The 27,327-nt window shown below is 34.3% G+C and overlaps 2 protein-coding genes across 5 annotated transcripts in view; both read right to left on the reverse strand.

Annotated features, from left to right (window-relative positions):
* Positions 1-26,187, reverse strand: part of ABCA6 (ATP binding cassette subfamily A member 6) — a 71,646-nt gene extending 45,459 nt beyond the window's left edge. The window contains exons 1-9 of one of the 4 annotated variants that reach the window (XM_016932840.4): positions 26,139-26,187; positions 16,443-16,583; positions 13,157-13,361; positions 11,951-12,109; positions 10,486-10,589; positions 9,489-9,715; positions 5,454-5,595; positions 4,463-4,648; positions 733-880 (exon numbers count right to left, since the gene is read on the reverse strand). In XM_016932840.4, the coding sequence (XP_016788329.3) occupies positions 733-880; positions 4,463-4,648; positions 5,454-5,595; positions 9,489-9,715; positions 10,486-10,589; positions 11,951-12,109; positions 13,157-13,361; positions 16,443-16,538 (1,267 nt within the window). In that variant the 5' untranslated portion in view covers positions 16,539-16,583; positions 26,139-26,187. Of the gene's footprint in view, positions 1-732; positions 881-4,462; positions 4,649-5,453; positions 5,596-9,488; positions 9,716-10,485; positions 10,590-11,950; positions 12,110-13,156; positions 13,362-16,442; positions 16,584-17,586; positions 17,677-19,110; positions 19,200-24,498; positions 24,588-26,138 lie in introns of those variants that run through there. The other 3 variants (XM_016932838.3, XM_016932839.4, XM_016932837.4) reach the window with 3 other exon arrangements.
* Positions 24,282-27,327, reverse strand: part of ABCA10 (ATP binding cassette subfamily A member 10) — an 80,688-nt gene continuing 77,642 nt past the window's right edge. Inside the window, 3 exon segments of the mRNA XM_063799246.1 lie at positions 24,282-26,031; positions 26,139-26,194; positions 27,090-27,169. Coding sequence (XP_063655316.1) covers positions 25,933-26,031; positions 26,139-26,194; positions 27,090-27,169 — 235 coding nt within the window. The 3' untranslated portion in view covers positions 24,282-25,932.

Genomic DNA, 27,327 nt, shown 5'->3' on the forward strand with positions numbered 1-27,327 from the left:
TTTTCCAGTTTAAAAAACAAAGTTGAATTTATTATTAAGGGCCTTCACATATCAACCAGAAGTCACAGAAAGACAGGAATATATACAAGTAAATACATAGAAAACCTATAAGACAACCTTAAATAGTGGAAGGAACATATAAAATAAGAGGATAAACAAGAAGATTGTGCCAGAAAAAAAGCTTTCTGATTCTAGAATGTGTGAAAAAATTCTGGGCTTACGTGACATTTTTGGTTGTTTGCAAGATAATTTAACTGGGCAATCAATATACTTCTGTAAATATGAACAATATATAAAACATTTTGAGAATGATGCTGAACAAATATTCATGAGAAAGCTCTTCCACAGTATAATGGCCTCCTGCCAGCCAAACCACCATAAGAACTAATTTCTTTTATCTTGTTTTGACATAAATCCTAATATGACCCTTTCAAAACACTTTCAGGGATCCATGAAAACCTAATATTATTTAATTACCACACAATTACAAGATGTATTGTAATTATTGTTGTCATATAATTATAATATATTGCTATAGTAAAGTCATAAGAAAAATTGTTTTTACATAAAAATTTCATTAGACCATTAGAACTATGAAGTAGAAATAATGAACTTATTAGTTTGAAATGGGAAATATTTAATATTCATTTTAAAAGTCTATATAATCTTAAAAATATATATTCAATGTAATTAATAACTGTGGAGGTCAGAGAAAAACTCACTATTACTTACAGGGTAAAATTTTGTCAAAGTATAATGCCAATAGCAAGTAGATGAGACCATCCAAAAGCAACATAGAAAAAGTTGCTATCATTGTATATGAGTCTCCTGAAGGGTCAGGAAAAATTACACCATTCAAGTTATAATCCAGTTTGATAATCTAAGATTCAAAAAATAAAAATAAATGTTTAAAATAAATAAATAAATAGCTTGGCATAGCAGGAAAAAGTATTAATTTATTAACTAGCTTTTTCAAGAGGCACTTAGTAGTTACTAGTCAAATATATAAATAAGTAAATAAAGGTATTGGTCAAAATATTTCTATTTTACAATGAAAAATAATTAGAAAGAAATATTTATTTAATAAATACAATGTTCTAAGTATAATAATTTAAATTATAATTCATTTGTTTGTTTTCAGAAAATCATTGCAGTATTACAAATATCTATTCTGGGCAACAAAGGAGATATAAATTTTGGAAAGAATATAAGAAATTCTTGGACGCCTTTAATTAGATAAAAAGAGAACTTACCTCCTTTTCTAGTTATTATTTCAAATAAAAGTTTGTATTTAGAATTTTGCCATATAATAACAGCGACTATGTTCTAGGTACTGTCCTAAGTGTTTTGTATATTATCCCATTTAATCTTCCTTAAAACCCTATCAGATAAGCAATAAGGCTTAAAAAAATAATAAGATTTTAATCTGCACTTTACATATGATAAAACTAAGGCACAGCGAAGTTGAGTAGCCAAAAGTGGCAAAGTGAAATTAGAACAAAGAAAGTCTTACTCTTAGGGCCAGTTCCTTACCCTGCACACTCTACAGCTTCTCAGTCTATGTTAAAATGTTAACATTTTCATGATAAAGTTGAATTTATTCTAGGAATCCAAAATTGAGTCAACATTTGAAAATCAATCAATGTAATTCAACATCAAACATTAAATAGGAAAATAATGTGATCAATATAATAGACACAGAAAAACCATTTGGTAAAATGTAATATCTATTCATAGTAAAGAAAATATCTTCACAAACTAAGATGAATCTTCCTTAATCTGGTGAATTACATGCACTGAGACCAACAATAAGCATCATACTTAATGGCACAATGTAGAAAGCTTTTATTTTGCCTGCATTTCTATTCATTATTATACTAGAGGTCCGGACCTGTGCAGGAAACTAGGAAAAAGAAATAAAAAGCATAAGGATTGCGATGGGAAAAATATAAGCCATCACTATTTGAAGACAACATGATTATATATGTATAAAACCCAGAAAAATATTGGGTTTAATAAGAGAATATAGCAAGAATGCTGGATAGAACGCCAATGTACAGAAATCAGTTGCATCTCTCTACATTAACAACAAATGTCTAAAAATAAGAATTTAAACATAGATGCTATTTATAACAGCATGAAAAATATCAAAAGCATCAGAATGAATCAAATAAAAATGTGTAAGACCTCTACAGTGAAAACTAAAACAGGCCAAGTGCATGGATCACACCTGTAATCCCAGCACTTTGATAGGCTGAGTTGGGAGGATCGCTTTTTTGAGCCCAGGAGGTTGAGATTAGCTTGAGCGACATGGTGAGACCAACTCTCTACAAAAATTAAAAATTAGCCAGGTGTGGTGGTGTATGTCTATAGTCCTAGTTACTTGCGAGGCTGAGGCGGGAAGATCACTTAAGCCCAGGAGGTTGAGGCTGCAGTGAGCTGTGTTTGTATACTCCAGCCTGTGTGACAGGGCAAGACCCTGTCTCAAAATAAAATAAAAATAAAAAGAGATAATTATTAAAGAAAATCAAAGATCACTGAAATGAATGCAAAGATATATTATGTTCATGGCTGAAAAAAAGATGACTATTTTCTTCAAACTGATCAAATAATTCAACTGCATCACACTCTTAATGGCTTTGCACAGGCACATAAGTGTGTGATTATGTAACTTGATAAGCTAATTCTAAAATTTACATAATTGCAAAGAAATTAGAATAGACAAGACTCTATTGAAAAAGAGATTAAAGAGGTAAAACTGTTACTGCCAGATATCAAGACTTATGATAAAGCAAAACAATTAAGACAATGAGGCCACAGTGCAAGGATAGGCATTTTGGCCAATACATGATTGGCTGAGTTATGATAAAAGAAAGATTGCAATTCATTCAAGGAAAGGATAGTCTAGTTGATAAATTGAGCTGGAGAAATTGGATATTTGTGTAGCAAAATTAATATTGCCTCTACCTATACACGCACAAAAGTTACATTGAAATGGATTTTTATCTTAATGTAAAAGCTGAACCAGTCAATATTCTAGAAAAACAGCCAGAAAATATCTTTGTAAACTTGGTGTAGGCAATGATTCCTTACATTGATTTTTACAAAAAGCATTCTACATAAAAGAGAAACTTGAAAAATTGGACCTTATCAAAATTATGTATCTCTGTTCATCACAGTTACCATTAAGAGAGGAAAAAAGCTAGCAACAAATAACAGAAAAATGTCGGATGTTCAACATGTATAAGGAATTATCATAAAGCAATTGGGAGAAGATAGAAAACTCAGAGGAAAAATGGACCAAAGAACTGGATAGGTAATTTATAAAAAAGAAAATTTGTAATCCACTAAGCATATACAAAGGCATTAAACGTCATCAATAATCGGGGAAATGCAAATTAACACTACAATGATATGTCATTGCATAACCATCAGAATAACTAAAATTTGAAAGATTGACAATACTAAATCCTGGTGAAGTGTTAGAAAAACTGGAATTCTGAAACACTGTTGATGTAAAACTAAATTGGTGCAACCACTTTGGGAAAATATTTGGTGGTAGCTACTAAGATTAATATTTGTATACTCTCAGCCCCACTATTCTGTTTGTTATACTAACGTAACGAACAGAATGAAATGTCCATATTCAGTAGGAAATGTGTACTAGAATGTTTGTAGCAGCTTTATTAAAAATGCTCAAAAACTAAAAATTATCATAATCTATCGATAAGAAAATTGACAGTATGTTAACACAATAGGATGCTACATAACTCTACACTATAGCTACACAGAAACTATGCTGCCACCTAAAAACGTCATGTTGAATGAAAAAAGAGATTTTCAAAAATACACTTTGTGCAACATCACTCCTATGAAGTTTAAAACATGCAAAACCAAAAATTTTCTTTAGGAACACATACTTAGGTGGTAATGAAAAGCAAATAAGTGAATATCATAAAATTTTTACCTTTACGAAGAAGGAGTGTTCTGAGGGGTTTGTGACTGGTGGCAACATCCTATTCCTTGATCCAGTTCATGGATACTTTAATTTACTTTATAATTATCTGTTAAACTATACTTGTGTTTGGAAAGTTTTTCATATTCATAGTTTATACAATAAAAGTGGGTTCATATATAACAATTTTAATAAACTAGCAGATATTTTCATTATGTTAAATGAATAGTAATAAAAGTAAATATTTGTATATAGGAAAAAAACCTAGAAGAAAATACTTCAAAATGAAAATATATCTGAGCGGTAAAATCTGAAGGATTTTTTTAAATTTAAGTTTCTTTGTGAGGTGACTTTTTTTTTACAATGTAATAATAACATTTTAAAGCTTAACTTTAGAAAAATTGTTTAGAATAAAAGCTCTTAGTCTGAGTAGTGCTGATCCTACAGGGTATGAAGTATCTACTTCTTTTGAAATTTCAGTAATAAACCAATTAACTAGGCTCTTACCTGAATCATTCCAGTAGTAAAGGCAAAAGGGCTACAAATATTCAAAATCCACTCCAGAGATGAAGGAAGTTGTTCATAAAATACAGTGAATCCCAGACATCCCCAAAAGAGGGTAAGGAGAAACACAACCAAATTGGTGAGGACAGCTTTCTTTAACAACACACTCATCAGGAACACCAAAGCTACCTGCAAGAGAGAGAAGACATTCAGCTGTTATAAAAAATATTTAGCTCACTGAGAATCATTGGCAGCCCAATCAAATAAGGATTTTTATATCATAACATAAAAATTTATCAGTGAGAAAGTGGTGAAAATATTAAGGTATAATGAGTCTGTTCTTTCCTCAACTTCTCTTGAAAAAGGATCCTTGTTTGTCCTACTCAAATGCCAGGCTTTTGTTGCTAGGAAAGGGTGGGGGAAAAGCTGGAATGAGAGCTGAGGATAGGGTAGAAATGCAGACTTGGGTCTAAATTAATGTAATGAAGCTAAATTAATGTAAGAAGGAGCATCTACATACTTTCTGCAGAAAACAACCTGGAAGGTGGAAATTAGAGGTTCTTGTTCAGAGAAGGCAGAGCGGAGTGAAATGAGAAGTAAGTATGAGACAGAATATTAGAGGGAGAAGAGATATTGTGATCAGCTACCATGTGATGGGCACCCTTAAGGGAAAAAAAATTGGGTCCACCCCTCAAAAATAACCTCAATAATTATACAGAAAAACCTTTGATATTTTAGAGTCAGCATTGTTTTTTCTTTTTGATACATCATTTCATTAGTTCAGACCTTTATGCAAAAGGCAAGTCAAATTTTATTTGGATTACATAACTTTTTCACTCCATAGAAACTATTTCAAGTACACACAAGGATACACACATGCACACACACAATGTACATGAAAGTAGTGATTGCAGTAACCTACTAGGGCATTAATATTAGCTACATATAGCTAAGATCTAAAGCAGAGAAAGTGGTAATAAATGTATCAACTTACCAAAGATAAGCCATATAAAAAAAAGAGTATAAATATGACCATGAAGCCAGTCATGACTATAATTTGGGTGAATGTTATGATAATTGTAACGAATATGGAAATAATAAAGATGAAGCCAGCATAGATTAGACCCCAGGAGAGCCTAAATAAAGACAAAAAGTTATATAAATTATGTTAACTTATTTACAAAATATTTAATATATACAAAAGCATCTAAAGAACAATGTAATGACTACCCTTGTACCTTCTAGATTAATAACTATACTGTTAATCCTACAGCAGAAGCTCATTGCATATCCTTTTTCAATCGCAATTCTCCTTCTCTATAATTGCCATTCATCTTCGTTACCTTTACCATATATGCACACAGAGATGATAGATGCTGAACACTGGTACAGGCACCAACCAATAAAAAGGATGCCAAGGCCAGGCACGGTGGCTCATGCCTATAATTCCAGCACTTTGGGAGGCTGAGGTGGGCAGATCATTTGAGGTCAAGAGTTCCAGACCAGCCCGACCAACATGGTGAAACCCGTCTCTACTAAAAATGCAAAAAAATTAGCCAGGCATGGTGGTGCATGCCTGTAGTCCCAGCTACTCAGGAGGCTGAGGCAGAAAAATCGCTTGAACCTAGGAGGCAGAGGTTGCAGTGAGCTGTGATCACGCCACTGCACTCCAGTCTGGGTGACAGAGCGAGACTCCATCTCAAAAAAAAAAAAAAAGGATGCCAAAATTAATTAAGTGACTGTAAGCACAGCTGGGCCATTGTGCCTTGTTGGTACCTACGTGTTAGGCAACAGCTCTGTGTGCATGTATTGTGTAAATAGTATGACTATTGTATTAAACAGTATCAACAATATCATATGTATGTATTATTCTGCAAGATGTCTTTATCAATCAACAATATTATACACTGCTGTATAATATTTCATTATGAGAATATGACCCAAAATTCTGCTGCCTATGGAAATTTAGGTTGTTTTCCATTTTTTTCTATTACAATGCCAAGAACATTCTCGTACTTGTCTTTTTTGAGAAAAATGTACAAGAGTGTTTCTAAGCATTTTGTAACTTCAGCTTTGTTAGATATTGCCATACCGTCCTAATTGTAGAATTGGAAGCAACTTAAAAGCCTCTGATCAATCAAGTAACTCTATAAACACTGGGGCAGTTGATAATTTGACTATCCATGGGGATCTCAGCAGGCAGCACCTCCAGTCTCTTTCGTAGTAGAAAATAGAAATTTCACAACTCTACTAAGCCCATTCTATTCTCTCTAATCCTATTCATGATTTCTTCACTTACATTTGTATAAAGTATTCTGCACCCTTAAGTATTTGCACGATTTTGCTTTAGAGGTGCTAGTGTTGATATTTTTATGAAGTGGTTATTAAGAAAGAGTATTCAATCTTAGATCTAACAAGACTATAGAGTGTTTTAGCCCAAGTGTCTCATTTTACAAATAAGGAAACTGCAATCCCTATTATTTGTTAAGGGGTTTATCCATGGTCACAAAATAAATCGGTAACAAAGTTCATGAAGTTGCAGGCCTTATCTCTGTCCAGAGATCTTTCGTCTACTTAACACTGACTAATTAAATGAGAATTCAATAGCTGAAGCATATAGCACAAGTATTAAAACCAGGACTTTGCATCAATATGTCCCAGTAGAACATGTTCACACCAGATTTACTGGTTATTTGACTTCTTTTTAAATTTCATGCCATTACAATAATTAAGCCTGTGTTAGAAACATCAGCACTTTTAAAAAACATATCACATTCTGTAAAACCTACTTCCTGAATTCAGAAGGGAACTACTTTAGGTAGGAATTGAAAAAACACAGGATATGAAAATTACAAATGAAAGAAATTACCTAGAAATTGCCACTACTTAGAAAAAGGAACCACTTGCAGGGGTGGAATGGAAAGTCAGATGTTAATAAGTGTATAAAAACTATCTTGCTAAAAACAAAGCAATTCAGGCACTATACTTAAAGAATAAATACTGATTAAATTTCACATTTATTACATTGGTAAAAAAATTGTCATAAAGTTTATTTCCACTAGATAGCCTGCACTTAGTAGAAACATTTCAGAATCTTTTTTCTTCTTAGTTTTAAGGACGTATATATATGAATTTATTTTGCTAAGTTTTTAGGTCACATACATACTAAGAATCACTTATCCTGAGAATGAATTCACACCCAAATGTCCTATACCTTTCTGACTTTAATATAGAGTTGACTCATGCCTCCCTGGTCTCAGGTGACTGCAGGGACACTGTCCCATAGGACATGCCCTGGACAGAAAGAAGGCCCCTTTTACAGGGGTTCCCTCCTAACAGACTCCATGGGAGGCTCTAAGTCCATTCTTTTGTATTTCCCAAAGTTCCACTGCAAAAACTTCTTCTCTCTTTTTTATTTGAAGACACAGGTTCCTCTTTTTCTATCTTACAATTTATGTATATTAGAATTAAGATTCTCTCTATTAATAACATATATTTTATAGAAAATTAAAAATTTACTGTACCATAGTTTTATTTCAGGTAACACGTGGCTCGCAAGGAATTGTTCAATACATAATTTCTCATCCATTCCAGGTAGTTCCAAAACCATAAAGAGTATTTGCTTGATATGGGGCATAGATAGAAAAACATCTCCCAGGATTTAATATAACAAATGTTATATTTCTTTTGGGGTATTATTTTTCCTTTTTTACTTTTTCTAGACAGACAGTATGGATTTTGTCATTGATAGTATTGCAAAAGCCTTTTGGAAGCTTGGAGCTTGTATGATTTGCATTCCTATCTACTAATCTTACTTACTGATTATTTACTAGGTGTTTTGTTTTTGTTTTTGTTTGTTTGTTTGGTTTTGTTTGTATGTTTGTTTGTTTTTATGGAGTCTCACTCTGTCACCCAGGCTGGAGTGCAGTAGCATGATCTCAGTTCGCTGCAGCCTCTGCCTCCCGGGTTCCAGCAATTCTCCTGCTTCAGCTCCCAGGTAGCTGGGATTACAGGCACGCGCCACCACACCTGGCTAATTTTTGTATTTTTAGTCGAGATGGAGTTTCACCATGTTGGTCGTGCTGGTCTCGAACTCCCGACCTCAGGTGATCCACCCGCCTGGGCCTTCCAAAGTGCTAAGATTACAGGTGTGAGCCAGTGTGCCTGGCCTATTTGCCAGGTCTTTATTTCTACTCCTAATTATTTGTCTTTATTATGACACAAATACATATCTATCTACCTACATACATATATACATACATGAGTGTGTGTACAAATATATGTGTATGTATATGTACACATGCTCATGTATGCATACATATGTAATGTATGTAAATATGTATACATAGCACATATGTATGTGTACACGCACTCATTATTTCAAAATCACTTTAAATTGAATGTGGAGTGGGGGGCAAGATATAAATATCAATATATATAGCAAATGCCCTTGCTAAGGTCTTCTTACATGCCAGCCTTTGTGTTGTATGTCCTAGGTATATTATGTGGGCTCTCTCATTTTATTCCAACATATAGTATTTACTTGCTCCAAAAAATCTATGCCTTGTGGCCAAACCCCTGAACACAAGTCAACTTTTACAGGATTATACTCTCTTCAACATGAGAAAGTCTGGAGAAATCAACTGTTAACTGTAAGAAGACCAGGCGAGAAAACAAGCTGCAGTCAGGGCACCTGGGTTAGAGTCTCAGCTCCAGCACTCACCCTCCATCTCACATTGGGCAATTCTCTTATTCTCTTTGAACTTCATTTTCCTTGCTTATAAAATGAATGACAGTCCCCCTGTATCAGGGTTGGCTTAAGACATTCACGGCACAGAAAAAGTGCTCAGCACATTATAAGCACTATTTTGCATGGCAAAATTTAACAGACTAAGTAAAAAACTCAGAACAAAAGAAAAAGTAGCCAATGCATCAAGTTTAAACCATGATGCTCTGAAACAATAACACTTTTTCACTGCTTCTTAATTTTCCTGTTTATTAATTTGCACTACTTGAATTAGTCACTCACCAGAATGCTGAATCTTGGAGACCCATCATTTTCATCAAATTCTTAGACTTTTTTCTCTCTTTTGTTACATTGAGTGATATAAAATATACAAGTGGGGAGAAATGAAGCAAGAAGAATAAAATAAACATCTCATTGTGAAGAAGATTTTTAGTTATGAAAGGTAATGTCTTCATAGTTATAGCAGTAACTGACATCAACTCCTCCATCACAGGGTGATTGGTTGTGATCTAAAGTAGAGTTTAAACAAACATAATTATTATTTAAAAGATAGAAACTGGCGAACTATGAGTAAGCTCTGTGTATTTTACTAATGTCGGTTCTCCAATTTTTCTTACTGTACTGTAGTTATGCAAGATGTTCCCAGTAAAGGCAACTGGATGAAGGGTACATGGACTTCTCTGTACATTACATTCGCAGCCTCCTGTGACTTTACAACCACTTCAAAATTAGTTTTAAAACCAATAAAATTGGTTTTAAAGTTTTAAAATAGATATGCAATGTGTTCCTTGGTCTGAATATCTGCTTCATTATATAACCACAGGAAAATCTGATTATATATCATTGCTATGGTTTGAAAGTGGCCCCTCCTAAATTCTTGTTGCAATTTAATTCCCATTGTGATGGTATTAGGAGGGAGGGCCTTTGGGGTAGTGGTTGGGTCATGAGGGTGGAGCCCTCATCAATGGATTAGTGCCTTGTAAAAGGCTAGAGGGAACTAGCTGAGGCAGTTTTTGCTCTCCATTCTTTCATCACGTGAGGACACTTAGACGGTGCTATCTATGAGGAATGGACCTTTACCAGTCTTTGAGCCTGCCAACACCTTGATCTTGCACTTCTCAGCCTCCAGAAATAAATTTCTGTCCTTTACAAATTACCCAATCTCAAGTATTTTGTTGTAGCAGTACAAACGGACTAAGACAATTATCTTTCATCAAAATCTTGAGGTCTCTGGAAGTAGCTGACATTAATTAGTAGAACTTTTCAATCAAGCACTTACTTCTATAATGGCAGTATTAATAGCTGTTTGTAAAGCCACAAATCCTCTATTCCAGTATTTGGTCAATGTACATGAAAACTCACCATATCCATCCCAGCAATGAGCTGTAAGCACAAAGAAAAGCACAGCCAACATTATGGGACGAGGGCAGTTGGAGAATATGAAACAAGTATTGAAAAGAAAACAATCTAGAGGAGACTCTACCAGTAAACTTTTTTGGTGGTGTTTCGTTTTTGTTGTGGTTGTCTTTTTTTTTTTTTTTTTTTTTTTTTTGGAGATGAAGTCTCACTCTGTTGCCCAGGCTGGAGTGCAGTGGTGCGATCTCAGCTCACTGCAACCTCCACCTCCTGGGTTCAAGTGATTCTCCTACCTCAGCCTCCCAAAGCTGGGATTATAGGCACAGGCCACGTTGTCTAGCTAATTTTTGTATTTTTAGTAGAGACAGGCTTTCACCATGTTGGCCAGGCTGGTCTCGAACTCCTGACCTCAGGTGATCCGTGCACCTCGGCCTCTCAAAGTGCTGGGATTACAGGTGTGAGCCACCATGGCTGGCCCACCAGTAGACTTTTAACTACATAGAAAAAGGAAGCAAATAAATGAAAGTTTTTAATAAAGCAATTTTATTCTTGCAGACCACAGCATGCTTAGAAAGTCTTAGAAAATAAAAAGGAGATGAAAGCAAACACTCTGCTCCAGCCATAATGGACTCCTTGTTTCTTGACATTCTCCATAGCCTCTTGGCAATCTATTCCCCGGGCTATATCTGGAGTGTTCCCCTAATTTTGGAAACCGAATTACGCTTTTGCCCTGATTAAAGTGACTCAGTGGCTGTTCCTTGCCTAGGTTTACAAGATGCCACAGGAGGTAGCACTTGAGTGACTTCAGCTTCACTCTCCCATTACATTCCTTTTCATGTTCCTTGTTCAGCTATACTGCTCTTCTTCCAGATCTAGGAACAGATGTCCTTTCTCACCTCAGGGCCTTCACAATTACCTTTCTTCTATCTGAAACACAATGCTTCTAGCACCTCACACCTGCTATTCATTCTGGTCTCCCTTTAAACATCATTTCCCCAGGTAGGACTTCTCTAATCCCACTATTAGGAACCCCTGGTCTAAGTGCCCATGAAACACTTTTTCTTGTACTTGTCATTAATTGTTCAATGTCTGTCTTTGCTGCTAACCTGGAATCTCACCTGAGGCTGGGGCCTGTCAGTCTTGGTTACTCATGTGTCCTTTGACACATGCATCTGCACGCTCAACACATATATGTTGGATGACTCTACAATTTTTGCAGTCATCCTGTAGTAGGAACATACGATTGACCTTGAAATAAGTTCAGCAATGAAATGGGCTTTCCCTGTTTTCTCATGTGTCATTGAAAGCATCTCTGTTGCCCAACCTCCTCTGTTCTTTATGTTGAAAACATGAAAAATTCCATAATGATATTTGATATGGAAAGTCACCTGAGAAATCTTCTTTCCAAAGTGGATTGTTATATCCCTGGAAAAATATTAACTTATAAGAGAAAGTTTCATTAAAGATGATTCCCATAGCATATGGTAAATTTTCCAGAAGTATTTCGTCCATGTGTGTTTTATTTGGTGCCCCAATGACACTTGTTCCTGTGAATTACAAGGTAAAAATAGACATAGAAAATTGTAACAGAGTTTTGCCACAACATAATGTGATATTCAACTGTTTCCCCATATAATTTCATTAGACTTAAATTAAAAATCATTTTCCATTTAAATCAATTTTAACCCAAATGCAAGGGGGGAAATTTAATGGTTTAGATTCTACAGTCAGAAGACATGCATGAGAATTACATGTTTTATTTTCATAATGACAAGTATCAGGGCAAGTTTTAGGTACATAAAGAAAAAATTGTGCCAAATTAAGTATGCATAAGAGAATGAGAGTACAAAAACAGAAGTAATTGTTGTAGTTACTATACAGTCAGGGATTCCTTATTTCAGATTTACTGAAGCAAAGACAATTTATATGACCTTTGCCTTCTGCAGAAAACAAGATTTTTAAAAAGTGACTCTATTTTCAATAGCCAGGAATTTCACTTGTCAGGAATGGAGGATTAAAGAGTAAATAGCCAAATTGCACCCAATTTGCCCATGAATGAAATATGCATTTTGCTTATTTTGGTTACATCATAATGATCTCATTTAGAATAAAGACTTTTAAAGATGTTTACTGATTGTTCTATATTCAGAACAGAATAATCATCAGATTATTCATTTCTACTTTTCAAAGTTATGAAATTATTGTTTAATAACCATGACCTATTTTATTTATTTAGATGTTTTTTTCCTGAGATACAAATCTTAATCATTGTATGCCATGTTAAAAACACACATAATTTTCAATTACTATATTCCTTCCAGATACTATCCTGCAAATCTAAAAGTATAAATCTGGGTTTAGTTATATTCCAGTAGAAATATGGACCTCCCTAAACTGGACTCCCAACAAGCTGAAAATATTTCAAAGGCTAGTTGTTGTGAGAGAAAGCAATAATCTAACCAGATTTGTATGCTATTTTAGTACTTAAGTTATTCGCATAATATATGATTGTAACTTCAAATTAATGTGTAGACAACTTATCAACAGTATATAGACATCTATCAGTAACTCTTTTTTTCCATGAGTACACCTACCTTTCAAAAGAGGAGCAAGTGCTGTTTTATTCATTATCTGCTGGGTTAAATTAGATATTGGTGTATACACAACCATTAAAGAAGAGCTATTAAATTTATCTACCCTTCCCAGATTCTGAGGAGCCATTCCAGGAAACTGGACATTTCTCATGGAACTGGAAAACAGAGCAATACACAGTCCTAGAAGTATTGAGAGGCCCCATTCCTGTAATGCATATAAAAAGAAAAATAATGAATTAAGGTTGCGTTCACTTAAAGATCTCAGTTAATACAAAATACTGTTGAAAACAAATTCCAATTGTGCTATACAGTTATGTTCTCTCTGCTCTCCAAGCCTCAGAGCATGGAGAATCAAATGAAAGATAAATACTGAGACAGTAGCCACATTTATCATTCTCTAATACTAGAACAAAACTTTTGCATTAAATCATGAACTCCTGCAGAAGCCGTCATAGAAACTGATGGAGTCAATAACAGGATGACAATCTCTATATGCATGGGCAGCTGACTATAGAATTTATAAGACATGGAGTATCCTAGATAGAGTTTATGGTGGCAAATAGCAATATTTTTGCCAGTTGAAAATGAAAAGGAACTGGCTAGTGGAGGCTACTACTATTGCTGTTCACCAATGTCAATCATCATTACCTCTTTGGCACCATGCTAGACTGCATTCTCAGCCTACTGAAATTAAGTGGAACCGAATGATTTCCTGGACCACAGGATATGGGCAGAAGTGATATGCACCACTTCCAGGCCTCGTTCATGGACATATACAACTTTCTATATTCTCACTGTCCTGGTCCCACTATTTCCTGATCTTTTGACTGAACGCAGAGGATCCTCTAGAGGTCTTCAAGGTCCAAGATGGTGGCAGAGGTCCTGGATGAAGCCTAGGTGCCTGAATGATTGTGTGGAGAAGATTTCTTCACCCACCCAACCTACTTTACTTCCACTCTCAACTTTCATTAGACCATGAGGAGTTAAAAATAAGCATTTGCTTGTATCCTCTTTTATTTCATTGAGCAGTGCTTTGTAGTTCTCCTTGAAGAGGTCCTTCACGTCCCTTGTAAGTTGGATTCCTAAGTATTTTGTTCTCTTTGAAGCAATTGTGAATGGGAATTCACTCATGATTTGGCTCAGAACATTCCATGCTCATGGGTAGGAAGAATCAATATCGTGAAAATGGCCATACTGCCCAAGGTAATTTATAGATTCAATGCCATCCCCTTCAAGCTACCAATGACTTTCTTCACAGAATTGGAAAAAACTACTTTAAAGTTCATATGGAACCAAAAAAGAGCCCGCATCGCCAAGTCAATCCTAAGCCAAAAGAACAAAGCTGGAGGCATCACGCTACCTGACTTCAAACTATACTACAAAGCTACAGTAACCAAAACAGCATGGTACTGGTACCAAAACAGAGATATAGATCAATGGAACAGAACAGAGCCCTCAGAAATAATGCCGCATATCTACAACTATCTGATCTTTGACAAACCTGAGAAAAACAAGCAATGGGGAAAGGATTCCCTATTTAATAAATGGTGCTGGGAAAACTGGCTAGCCATGTGTAGAAAGCTGAAACTGGATCCCTTCCTTACACCTTATACAAAAATTAATTCAAGATGGATTAAAGACTTAAACGTTAGACCTAAAACCATAAAAACCCTAGAAGAAAACCTAGGCATTACCATTCAGAACATAAGCAGGGGCAAGGACTTCATGTCTAAAACACCAAAAGCAATGGCAACAAAAGCCAAAATTGACAAATGAGATCTAATTAAACTAAAGAGCTTCTGCACAGCAAAAGAAACTACCATCAGAGTGAACAGGCAACCTACAAAATGGGAGAAAATTTTCCCAACCTACTCATCTGACAAAGGTCCAATATCCAGAATCTACAATGAACTCAAACAAATTTACAAGAAAAAAACAAACAGCCCTATCAAAAAGTGGGCAAAGGATATGAAAAGACACTTCTCAAAAGAAGACATTTATGCAGCCAAAAGACACATGAAAAAATGCTCATCATCACTGGCCATCAGAGAAATGCAAATCAAAACCACAATGAGATACCATCTCACACAAGTTAGAATGGCAATCATTAAAAAGTCAAGAAACAACAGGCGCTGGAGAGGATGTGGAGAAATAGGAACACTTTGACACTGTTGGTGGGACTGTAAACTAGTTCAACCATTGTGGAAGTCAGTGTGGTGATTCCTCAGGGATCTAGAACTAGAAATACCATTTGACCCAGCCATCCCATTACTGGGTATATACCCAAAGGACTACAAATCATGCTGCTATAAAGACACATGCACATGTATGTTTACTGCAGCACTGTTCACAATAGCAAACACTTGGAACCAACCCAAATGTCCAACAATGATAGACTGGATTAAGAAAATGTGACACATATACACCATGGAATACTATGCAGCCATAAAAAATGATGAGTTCATGTCCTTTGTAGGGACATGGATGAAATTGGAAATCATCATTCTCAGTAAACTATCGCAAGGACAAAAAACCAAACACCGCATGTTCTCACTCATAGATGGGAATTGAACAGTGAGAACACATGGACACAGGAAGGGGAACATCACACTCTGGGGCCTGTTGTGGGGTGGGGGGAGGGGGGAGGGATAGCATTAGGAGATATACCTAATGCTAAATGACAAGTTAATGGGTGCAGCACACCAGCATGGCACATGTATATGTATGTAACTAACCTGCACATTGTGCACATGTACCCTAAAACTTAAAGTATAATAATAATAAAAAAATAAAAAATAAAAAAATAAACATTTGCTGTGTTAAGCCACTGAGATTTGGGCTAGTCATCTATGATTAGCCCACCTGCTTGATGCAAACTGACTTTCAGTGGTGTTAGTTGATCATAATTCTTAAAAACAATTTTTGCGTAGAAAATTCATGTCCTTGAAAATAAATCCACAAAATTAAAATGTCTCCATTTCTTCTGACAACATTTTTTTTGTACTTCTTGGCTCTAAGTGTATAACATTTGGTAGTAGCTCTAGCAGTTGCTGTAATTTACCATATAATTAAATGTTCACTTAATCTCTTTTTATATGAGTAATTCTTTTAGTCTTTCATAATTTTATGTTATTCTTCAGTCTCTCAATTCAACAAATACAACTAGAGAGAACTGGTAAAATCAATAAATCCCATCTACTAATTAAAAGAGAACAAAAGAGAATCAGTAGGTAATGAAACACTGTAAGAGTGCTAACTGTGGAAAGAGACAAATTTTTAAACATACCAATAAGCTCTCTCTTTTCATCCTCCATTTCTTAAGAAAATTCTTGCACAGAAGTGCTTTGGTTTGCTGATACACGCTTTTCTGTTTCATATTCATTTAGCCTATTCGCTGAAGGAGAAAGTAATCATGGTGGAACACAACCTAGAAAAAAATAAGTGTAATAAGAAAAACCTTGATCATAGTGTTGAGGAAAATATTTACTACCTTTAAAAAGTGTAAACATGAATTTAAAATATTATTTCAATAATTTATGACTGTAAAATTTCACCTCAAATATTTCACCTTAAGCTTTTTAGGGGAGTGGGTGATGGTGGGAAGGCAGAGTGATTATTATCACAATTTTGCAATAACTTGGAGTACTGAAATGGAAAAGCTGTAATTCAACTTCAGAACCTATAAGATAATTTCACATTTTTGGCCTTGTATGAGAGAACTTTAAGTACATGAATAGAGTGATTAAATTAATTTCATCCTGTTAATAGCCATTTCTTGTTCTTTACATTTAAACAGAAATCTCAGAGCTAATCAAATTAACATCAAAAGTCTGATTACTTAAATTTGTCTGAATAATAAATTACATCCACTAGATACAACCTCAATAAAGTGTTTTCTTGTAATTTTACCTTCAGATTGAATCAACTTTTATGAAAAGAGATAGGTTGTAAATCATAATCCAGGCTCAAACTACTTGAAACTTGATTCTGAGATACAGGAAGAATAAAGCAATTTCTCTCAATTTTCTGAATTCAGAAGTCCCTGAATAACTAATGAAACTACAAAATTAGCTTTAAAAGAAGCAAAAATAAATCACACGGGAAAGTAATTTTGCCCAAAGATTTGCAAATCAAGAAACACAATTTGTTTTCGTTTCTGTAACCTCAAAATGAAATTCTTTCATATTTTTACATCAAAATATTCAGATAATTCTCCCTCAGCTAGCACAGAAGCAAATTTTTTCCATTTTTCTATGTCTTACTGTTACAATCTACACAATAAAAAGTGGTTGGGAAAAAGCAGAAAAATTTAGTCTTAGGTCTTTAACATAAAACATATAAGAATTGGGAAACATCTGAAAAATAGATTGATTTTAGCAGTGTCCACCCACATATTTGGCACAGCACAAACAAAATAGAGCTTTACTTACTGTCAGGAAAATAATAAAAAGCACTCTAGAAACACTGTCAAAACCAGTTCTCTGTTTGTCTAGGTAACGATTACAACTTCTTTATTGCTGCTTCTTCATTTTTTCTTTAAATGGGTGCCTACTCCAGCAGCTCTTACACAGCCTGGTTTCTGAAAAGGGGTGTAGCCAGACCAAGCTGTACATGATGAACTTGTTTTGTTTTCTGTGTCTCTTTCTCCCTAAGCCAATTATTCTGCAAGGAAATGACTGTTCCGTGGTTGGTTGGGAATAAAATAAACTCTATGTTTGTTCACTTAGCCTTTCAACTACAGGGATAAGGGGGAAAACGGTAAACAAGGAAAATGGAACTAGTTCTTCAGAAATGATGAGACCAAGATGGAGGCAGGAACAAGAAAGAGTAAAAACAATAACTAACCAAACAAAGCAGTTAAATTTGTATAAGAAATCTGTATCTATTTTCTTTTCACTACTGATGAATAAACACAACTGCCAGTTAGTTGTATATTTAACTAATTCAGACTAAGTTAGCAGAATATTCTGGAGCTGATTTTTTTTTCCTAATAAAGCTAAGCAATCCATAGTATGCCTTGGAGAAACTCCTAGGACAGACAAATGAAGAATTTTTAACAAATTTGTTGCCCCCACCCTCTTCACAGTGGATACAGGATTTCATAATACATATGAACAAAATAAGCCAGTGGTTTGCCAGGTCTACAAAACATATAAAAAGATTCAGATAAATTTTTGTGCATGAAGACTAGAACAAACTGAAACATGTTTAATTCATATAGCATAGTCTGTCTCTCTCTGCTCTGTAAAGAGTTGCAAACTTTTCTTGACCTGCCACAGTGAATGGCAAAACAGGAAATCAAAGTCCATGAATTGGGAAATCTCAAATATTTGACATGGCTCCCAATCCGCAGATGTTAATAATCATAAAGCTGAGAAACTTTCTGGAGCAAAGCAGATAATTTAAACAACAATGACAACTACAGCCATGATACTATTATGTGTATATGTGTGTATATATATAAAATGTATATATATATAATGTATATATATGTGTGTGTATATATAATGTGTGTGTATATATATATAAAATGTGTGTGTGTGTGTGTGTGTGTGTGTGTGTGTGTATATATATATATATATAATTTCTCTCCTTGGCAATTACTTCTGTTTTTAAAAATAGTCAACAGTGAAATGCCACTTTTTTTACATTGAAAATTGGCACAAACACCGTTAATAAAGGTGTTCTAAAGTTCTCATGGGGTGTGGGAAGGGAGGTCATAAACACTTAACATTTTGTAATAGTAATATAACAAAACTCAAAGTTACTTTTAAACCACCTGGAATACAGTTAAGGCTTTTATGAATTTTTTTGTTATCATTGTTTTAGACCCTTTATACTTTATTTTAGGAATCATTTTCATTCTGCCATTCTTATAATTGTATTAAAATTCACAGCTACAATATCAATGATAATTATTTAGATTAAATATATTTACTAGTTTCATTTCTTACCATTGTTTCTTGTGTATGCTTTCTTTTCCTTTTTCTTGACCTGTTTCCTCTTACTTATTTTCATTTTGGGAGGCTGTTTTCCTTACGTAATGTGACAATTTCCCCACAGATGGTGATCTAATATACTAAAGTGCCCAGCCTCCAGCTAGAAGGGCATGGAAGTGGTGCGTAAAATATATCCCCAAATTGAATTTCCAATATATAGTCAAATTCAAAAAAGGAAGAAAAAAGATGAAGAATGTAAACAACAATGGAAGAAACAAAAAAAGACAGAAAGACATGTTTCCAGGTGTTAAAACTGAAAAGGAATTTAAAGTTTCCCTTAAGTTGTGAGTGGCATTTCAGACACTCTAGCAGTTCAAGGATATACTGGACTGAAAACCAAGCCTCAGGTGTTTTAATGACCCTCTGGCCTGAACTTGGTCCTTGAAAGGTTGATAAGCTGGAGTTCATATTCCTGCAGGAATCCAGAGGGTTTATAGGACTGTCCGGTGCTAAAAACAGACTAGGAAAATTTCACCTACAACCTCAGGGGAGAGCAAAGCTGTATTCTCTGCCCAATTTCTGGAAGACAGACAGACAGACAGATAGTAGATAGATAGATAGATAGATAGATAGATAGATAGATAGATAGATCGCCCATAGAAAATGAAACCACAAAGTATGTAGAGCATGTATCAGGTACAAGAGACAGGAGAAGGATCTGAATTTATTCTCCCAGTATAATAACCTGTCCAGAGATGTATTACAGGAGTTAGTGTAAACACTCTGGAGCCAAACTTGTGTCCAAATTCTGGCTCTGCCATGTACTAGCTGTGTGACCTTGCACAATCCATTTAACTCTCACGCCCTCAGGTTTTTTACCCCCCAAAAGTGGAAAAACAACAGTATTAATATATATATATAAGGTTATTGTAGGGGTTAAATTCATCTATGTAAGTACATAGAAAAATGAGGGAAAATTGTAAAAGCTCAAAAAATGTTATTTGCTGTTACTTCCCCTCCTCCTCCTCCTTCCTCCTCTTCCTCCCTCCTCCTCTTACTATCCTGGAGTGTCACAGAGAAAACACAAAAATTCCATAAAGATACATCCAAATTTCAGAACACAAAGCAACAGAGGTAAAAGAAATATTCCTCCCAGAAGATAAACTCATAATCAAAAGTCTAACATGAAAACAAATCAGTAGGACAAACAAATGAGACTATTAGAAAACTTAAGAACTAAGGGGGAAATTATTGTGAGCTAAGCAAGCTCTGTCAAATGTGACTAATACAAAATTCTAAGTAGTAGTATTTTTAAGATCTTCCCTTTTTTTTTTTTTTATAATTATGTGTGTTTCTTTGGGGAACTTTGCTGATTATCGCACTTGGATTGATCATTCTGTAGTCTAATTTTTCTCATCTGGCCAATGATTTTTTCCCATTAATGACCAATATTAAAGAAGTCTAGATTCATCAGCATGGTGCTTGGACTCTGTTGGCCATTGATTAGGTCAGTAATAATTTCTCCTTCCTTCCTTTCTTTTTCTTTCTTTTTCTCTCTTTTTTCTTTCTTTTTTCTTTTCTCTTTCTTTCCTTTCTTTCTCTTTTCTTTTCTTTCTCCCTCCTCCCTCCTCCCTTCCTTCCTTCCTTCCCTTTCTTCTTTTTCCTTTTTTTTTTTCCTGACAGGCTAACCCCTTTTTTCCTTCCCCTTCATTTCTCTTTGTAAGACAGATACAAGGTTCACCAGAAACAAAAGTCCTCTTCACTTCAGTTACTACCACAGCCTGGAGATGGTTTTGGCTGAGTAGCCAGGGTTCTTGGTAGGACTTTTTTCTTTCTGGGTGACCCCCTAGACTGGTTGCAAGTGAAAAAAAACACAACAACAAAATGAAACCACATGGTAGAATGATCATGAGGCTGAGCATTTTCTTCCTTGACTAAACTCTCTGTTCTGTTCAGTGATATTACAGGCTTTCCCTTAGCTGGATCATGATTTCATAAGTCCCCCAGCCAAGGTCGAAGTATGCAATATGGGCTTTCGAATTTCTCTTCACTTTCCACCTTTCCCAATCTAATCACAGATTGGAGCAGTATGCGCTAGCTCCTGGCATCTTTCTTTAGTCTACTAAATAATTATTTGGGATGCTAAAAATGTTATAATAAGAGCCTGGGACCTCTCTTAGTTCCATTTTAGCTGCATATTTCTGCCATTTTTTTTGTTTATAGAAATGGGCACTTCACTTGGCATTACTGCCAACAGTCTCTAATTCCTTCCTTTCTGGGGAAATTTCTGGACAGCTAGGGATGGAATGCATTGGTACAACTCCACACAATGACCCAGACATTCTAGGAATATATTTGAAGTGATTACATAGATAATTGCTGTAATGGTTAATACCCAGTGTCAACTTGATTGGATTGAAAGACACAAAGTACTGATCCTGGGTGTGTCTGTAAGGGTGTTGCCAAAGGAGATTAAAACTTGAGTCAGTGGGCTGGGAAGGGCAGATCCACTCCTAATCTGGGTAGGCACCATCTAATCAGCTGCCAGCTCGGCCAGAATAAAAAGCAGGCAGAAAAACGTGAAAAAGCTAGACTGGCTTAGCCTCACAGCCTACATCTTTCTCCTGTGCTGGATGCTTCCTGCCCTCAAATATGGGACTCCAAGTTTCTTCAGCTTTGGGACTCGGACTGGCTTCCTTGCTCCTCAGCTTGCAGACAGCCTATTGTGGGACCTTGTGATTGTATTAGTTAATATTACTAAATAAACTCCCATATATATATCTGGGATATATATATATCCCAGATATATATATATCTCCCATATATATAAACTCCCATATATAATAATATATATGAGTATATATATATATGGAATATATACATATGGAATATATGCATGGAATATACACACACGGAATACACACACACGGAATACACACACACGGAATACACACACATGGAATACACACACACGGAATATAAATACGGAATATATATATATGGAATATATATACGGAATATATATATATGGAATATATAAACGGAATATATATATATGGAATATATAAACGGAATATATATATGTGGAATATATATATGTGGAATATATATATGTGGAATATATATATGTGGAATATATATATGTGGAATATATATATGTGGAATATATATATGTGGAATATATATATGTGGAATATATATATGTGGAATATATATATGTGGAATATATATATGTGGAATATATATATGTGGAATATATATATGTGGAATATATATATGTGGAATATATATATGTGGAATATATATATGTGGAATATATATATGTGGAATATATATATGTGGAATATATATATGTGGAATATATATATGTGGAATATATATATGTGGAATATATATATGTGGAATATATATATGTGGAATATATATATGTGGAATATATATATGTGGAATGTATATATGTGGAATGTATATATGTGGAATGTATATATGTGGAATGTATATATGTGGAATGTATATATGTGGAATGTATATATGTGGAATGTATATATGTGGAATGTATATATGTGGAATGTATATATGGAATATATAATATGGAATATATATATATGGAATATATAATATGGAATATATATATATGGAATATATAATATGGAATATATATATATGGAATATATAATATGGAATATATATATATGGAATATATAATATGGAATATATATATATGGAATATATATATGGAATATATAATATGGAATATATATATATGGAATATATATATGGGATATATAATATGGAATATATATGGGATATATAATATGGAATATATATATGGGATATATAATATGGAATATATATATGGGATATATAATATGGAATATATATATGGGATATATAATATGGAATATATATATGGGATATATCATATGGAATATATATATGGGATATATAATATGGAATATATATGGGATATATCATATGGAATATATATATGGGATATATAATATGGAATATATATATGGGATATATCATATGGAATATATATATGGGATATATCATATGGAATATATATATGGGATATATAATATGGAATATATATGGGATATATCATATGGAATATATATATGGGATATATAATATGGAATATATATATGGGATATATCATATGGAATATATATATGGGATATATAATATGGAATATATATATGGGATATATAATATGGAATATATATATGGGATATATAATATGGAATATATATATGGGATATATAATATGGAATATATATATGGGATATATAATATGGAATATATATATGGGATATATAATATGGAATATATATATGGGATATATAATATGGAATATATATATGGGATATATAATATGGAATATATATATGGGATATATAATATGGAATATATATATGGGATATATATATATATGGAAGAATGTTGCATGTGTATCTTTGGCAGGGTTCTCTAGAGGGACAGAACTTCTGCAGCATTGTTTCTAACAGGAAAACTGAGAAACAACCTGTATATCTTTCAATTTATTCTCAACTAAAAAGTTTTGGTACATCCAAACACTGAAATACTACATACACACTACAAAAAAAAAAAAAAACTGACTTAAACTGACATAGGTATACAATAAACAAGGAAGGTGTGATGTTCGTAGTATGATGTTAAGTAATTATATAATAGTAGATATATTATCCTGTGTGTATATGATAGAAAAATGTATTAGCTAAGAAAGAGTATTTTCCAGTTTAGATTGTATAAATACTATAATTTTTACGGCAAAACATATAAGATTTTAAAAATTATATTTTTTAAAGTTAAATGAATGGAATTCTCCACTTTGACAATTTTTAAGTGTACAATTCAGTGACATTAATTGCATTCACAAAATTGTGCAACCAGCACCACTGTCTAGTTCTCAAATTTTTCATCAACCCAAACAGGAATTCTGGAACCATTAAGTGATAACTCCCACTCTCTCCTCCCCCTAGCCGCTAGTAATTTTTAATTTCTTTCTGCCTCAGGGAATGTGCCTAATTTATTAATAGATATTCCATATGAGTGTAAGCATACAATATTTTTCCTTCTGTGTCTGATTTATTTCAAGCAGATTTTGTTTTATTATATTTTTGCCACAATAAAAAAAATTAAATGGATTGAGACACTGAGAATTTATGGGCAATAACTGTATATTCATTTTATTTGCAACAGTTGTTTTTTTTTTTTTTGCCCAATCTAACACAATCCTGCTAAATTTTCTGATTCATTTGCTTCTGTGTTCATCCAATCAATGTTTCATATTGCTCTGCTGCAAAATCTGCTTGTTGGAAGCATGTGAAAGTCAGCAACTGCATGTCAGCTCTGCTTCCATCAGGCCTATCTTCTTACCGCTGCTTCTGACTTTAGGGTGGTTTCTGTGGCAGTGGTCCTCCTGTCACTTTTGGAACAAGACACATTTTGCATTGAAGTTGTTGCTTGCCTGACGTCCTATCTTCCCAGGTGTTTCACAGGACACTTTTAGGCTGACTTTTTCAGTTGGGATTCTGAAACCACAGGTTGTACAAGAAGCGTGGTGCCAATATCTGCATCCAGTGAGGCCTCACACTGCTTCTACTTGGCAGAGGTGAAGTGGAGCCAGCATGTGCAAAGATCACATGGTGAGAGAGGCAGAGAGAGGGAGAAGATGCCAGGCTCTTTTTAACTACCAGTTCCCCTGGGAACTAACAGAGTGAGCACTCACTCATAATTGCAAGGACAGCACCAAGCAATTCATGAGGGATACATCCCTATGACCCAAACACCTCCCACTGGGCCCCACCTCCAACACTGGGAATCAAGTTTCAACATGAGATTCACAGGGTCAAATATCCAAATGATAGCAGATGGATAATGACTTTTTTTACAGGTCAGAGAATAAAGTTATATGGATCTTACAGAAGAGAGAGAACCATCAGTTGATATCTTAACCACTTACCTTAAGACTCTAATGAACAAAACATAAGAAAAGTCCATCAAAGTTTTATTTCTAAGAAATAAACTTGCATATAACCCAAACATAACAACTCTGGTATTACATCAATACAGCTATAACATTAATGCAGCAATTATATAACACAAAAGTGCTATAATGACATGGGAAATGTTCATGAACTGTGAGGTGAAAAGATACAGAAAATGACTATGCCTACTGATACTACCTTTGAAAAAGGATCCATAAAAAATACATTGAATATAAGTTGGCTAAAGAAAATATTAACTGCGGTACTTTCTTACAGATTATGGCTATCTTCTTCCATGTAACTTCAATATGTACTAAAATTCACATGCATTTATTTTATAATCAGAATGTCACTATAATTAAATGTTATGCTGTGCCATTTCATCAGTTTATCAGACCTTCTTATAGTCAATGTCACATTAAATTAGAATCCGAGTAAATAATGTTTAAAAATAGCTGATACATTTGAAGTTCAGGCTAAAAAGCTCATATTTTTATTTGTAAAATGTTCTCAGTGTTAGCTTTATTGATAATAACCGAAAACCAACCTAATATTGTATGATTTTTAAATTATTTTTAAGCACAAAATAGACCCATGTTGGGGATGAATAACATGTCTGATTTTGTTAATTTTGTCTACTACTTTTCCCTATATTTCCTTGTTTCCTTCATCCTAAATTTTTAAAAATGAAAACTTTAATCATTATTGAATGTTTATTAAATGTTTTCTTTTGTTAACTGAAGTAAAAGGAAACATTCTTGTAGAATTATGGAAACTAACAATGTAGTAGGACCTAAAATTGAATGTTAGGAGGTTCTTCATTTTAAGGGTCTTCCTGTGGGAGAAGTTTCCATTGAACTGTTGTATCAATTTTATCATCAACATTTCCCAGCTCCTGCTCTTTACAGAGTTCTAAGAATACCTAAGTAAGAGAAAATAAAAAAGATACAAAAATGTCAGGGTGTGTCTGAAAGATGGATTCACACTGAGGTCATCTGGATGGTGCTCACTCGTTCAATGAAAACCCACCTGCTCCAAGGTAGCCTGAGAGAGGCTGTATTCCTCCAGGTTGAAGGTCTGTTTCACTGCATGTAAAGAGACTGACATTAGTGGCTTATATATTTTTCACCAAGTGTTTGTAAAGTCATACAATAGAGACAGTAGCTTCAAATTGTTTAGATACTGTAAGATATAGGCCAAATAATTACATTTTCTTGAAGGATAAAGAAGAGTGGTGATATGGCTAATAAAAGATAGCCATGCATGAACATATTCAGTTTCCTATAAACTCGAAAAAGCTCCTTGTGTCCTATTTTAGTATTATCCTTTTGATTCTTTACATATATGCTTTGGACTCCAAATCAGTTGTCCAGAATAATTTATTCTATATTTGTAAATCTACAGAGGAGTCCACTCCATGCTGGCTCCCTTTTCACACTTGCACATTCTGCGTCAATAGCCATAAATACGCAGTGTCTCTGGAACTAGTTCAGAAGCCCCTCTTCAATAGTGACTTGTTACACCTCACCCCTCTGTGTTTTCTTTCGCTGACCTTCACTCAGTCCTCCAACTGTTGCCTCTGTACATTTGCTCCTGGTACCTTGGCTTTTAGAAACATAGAGACCTCAAGAGCTCCCCTTGATATTCTTTGGGACAACATTCTCATAATTATCCTTCAATTCTATGCACGGGTGTCATGGTAAGAAACAGCCCTGGTACCCCAATTCAATCCTGCAGGATAGAGTAACCTGACTGACTTGTGGCTGGGCTTCCTGGTCAGCACAGGAAGAATCAGGTGGAACAAACCAACATCTAGGACCACGACTTCCTTTCCTTTGAGATTGTTATGACTATCCTGGTAGGGATTTTTCAAGTTTTGATTGAGTATTTCATTGTTCTACTTCAAATTACATAGTCTATATTCCACATGAAAATATGCAACCAATACATAAAGTCTTATTTATATATACCCAAACTTACTCGCCTCTAACTTGAAAAAGGCCCGAGATAGAGGGTGGACATCCTCCACAGGTAACTTATACGCCATTAAAGAGGAATATCTGTCAGGAAGAAGAGTGAGATTTATTACTAAGTTTCAGTGTGATAATACGGGGGAGGAATTAATAGGCAAAGTAAAATAATTTTTCAATGTGTTCTTTAAATAAGTGTCTGATTTGATATAGCATGAATCAGTGTGAAATTACAGATTCAATCATAA

This window comes from Pan troglodytes, chromosome 19 (assembly GCF_028858775.2).
Source record: "Pan troglodytes isolate AG18354 chromosome 19, NHGRI_mPanTro3-v2.0_pri, whole genome shotgun sequence".
Lineage (NCBI taxonomy): Eukaryota > Metazoa > Chordata > Mammalia > Primates > Hominidae > Pan > Pan troglodytes.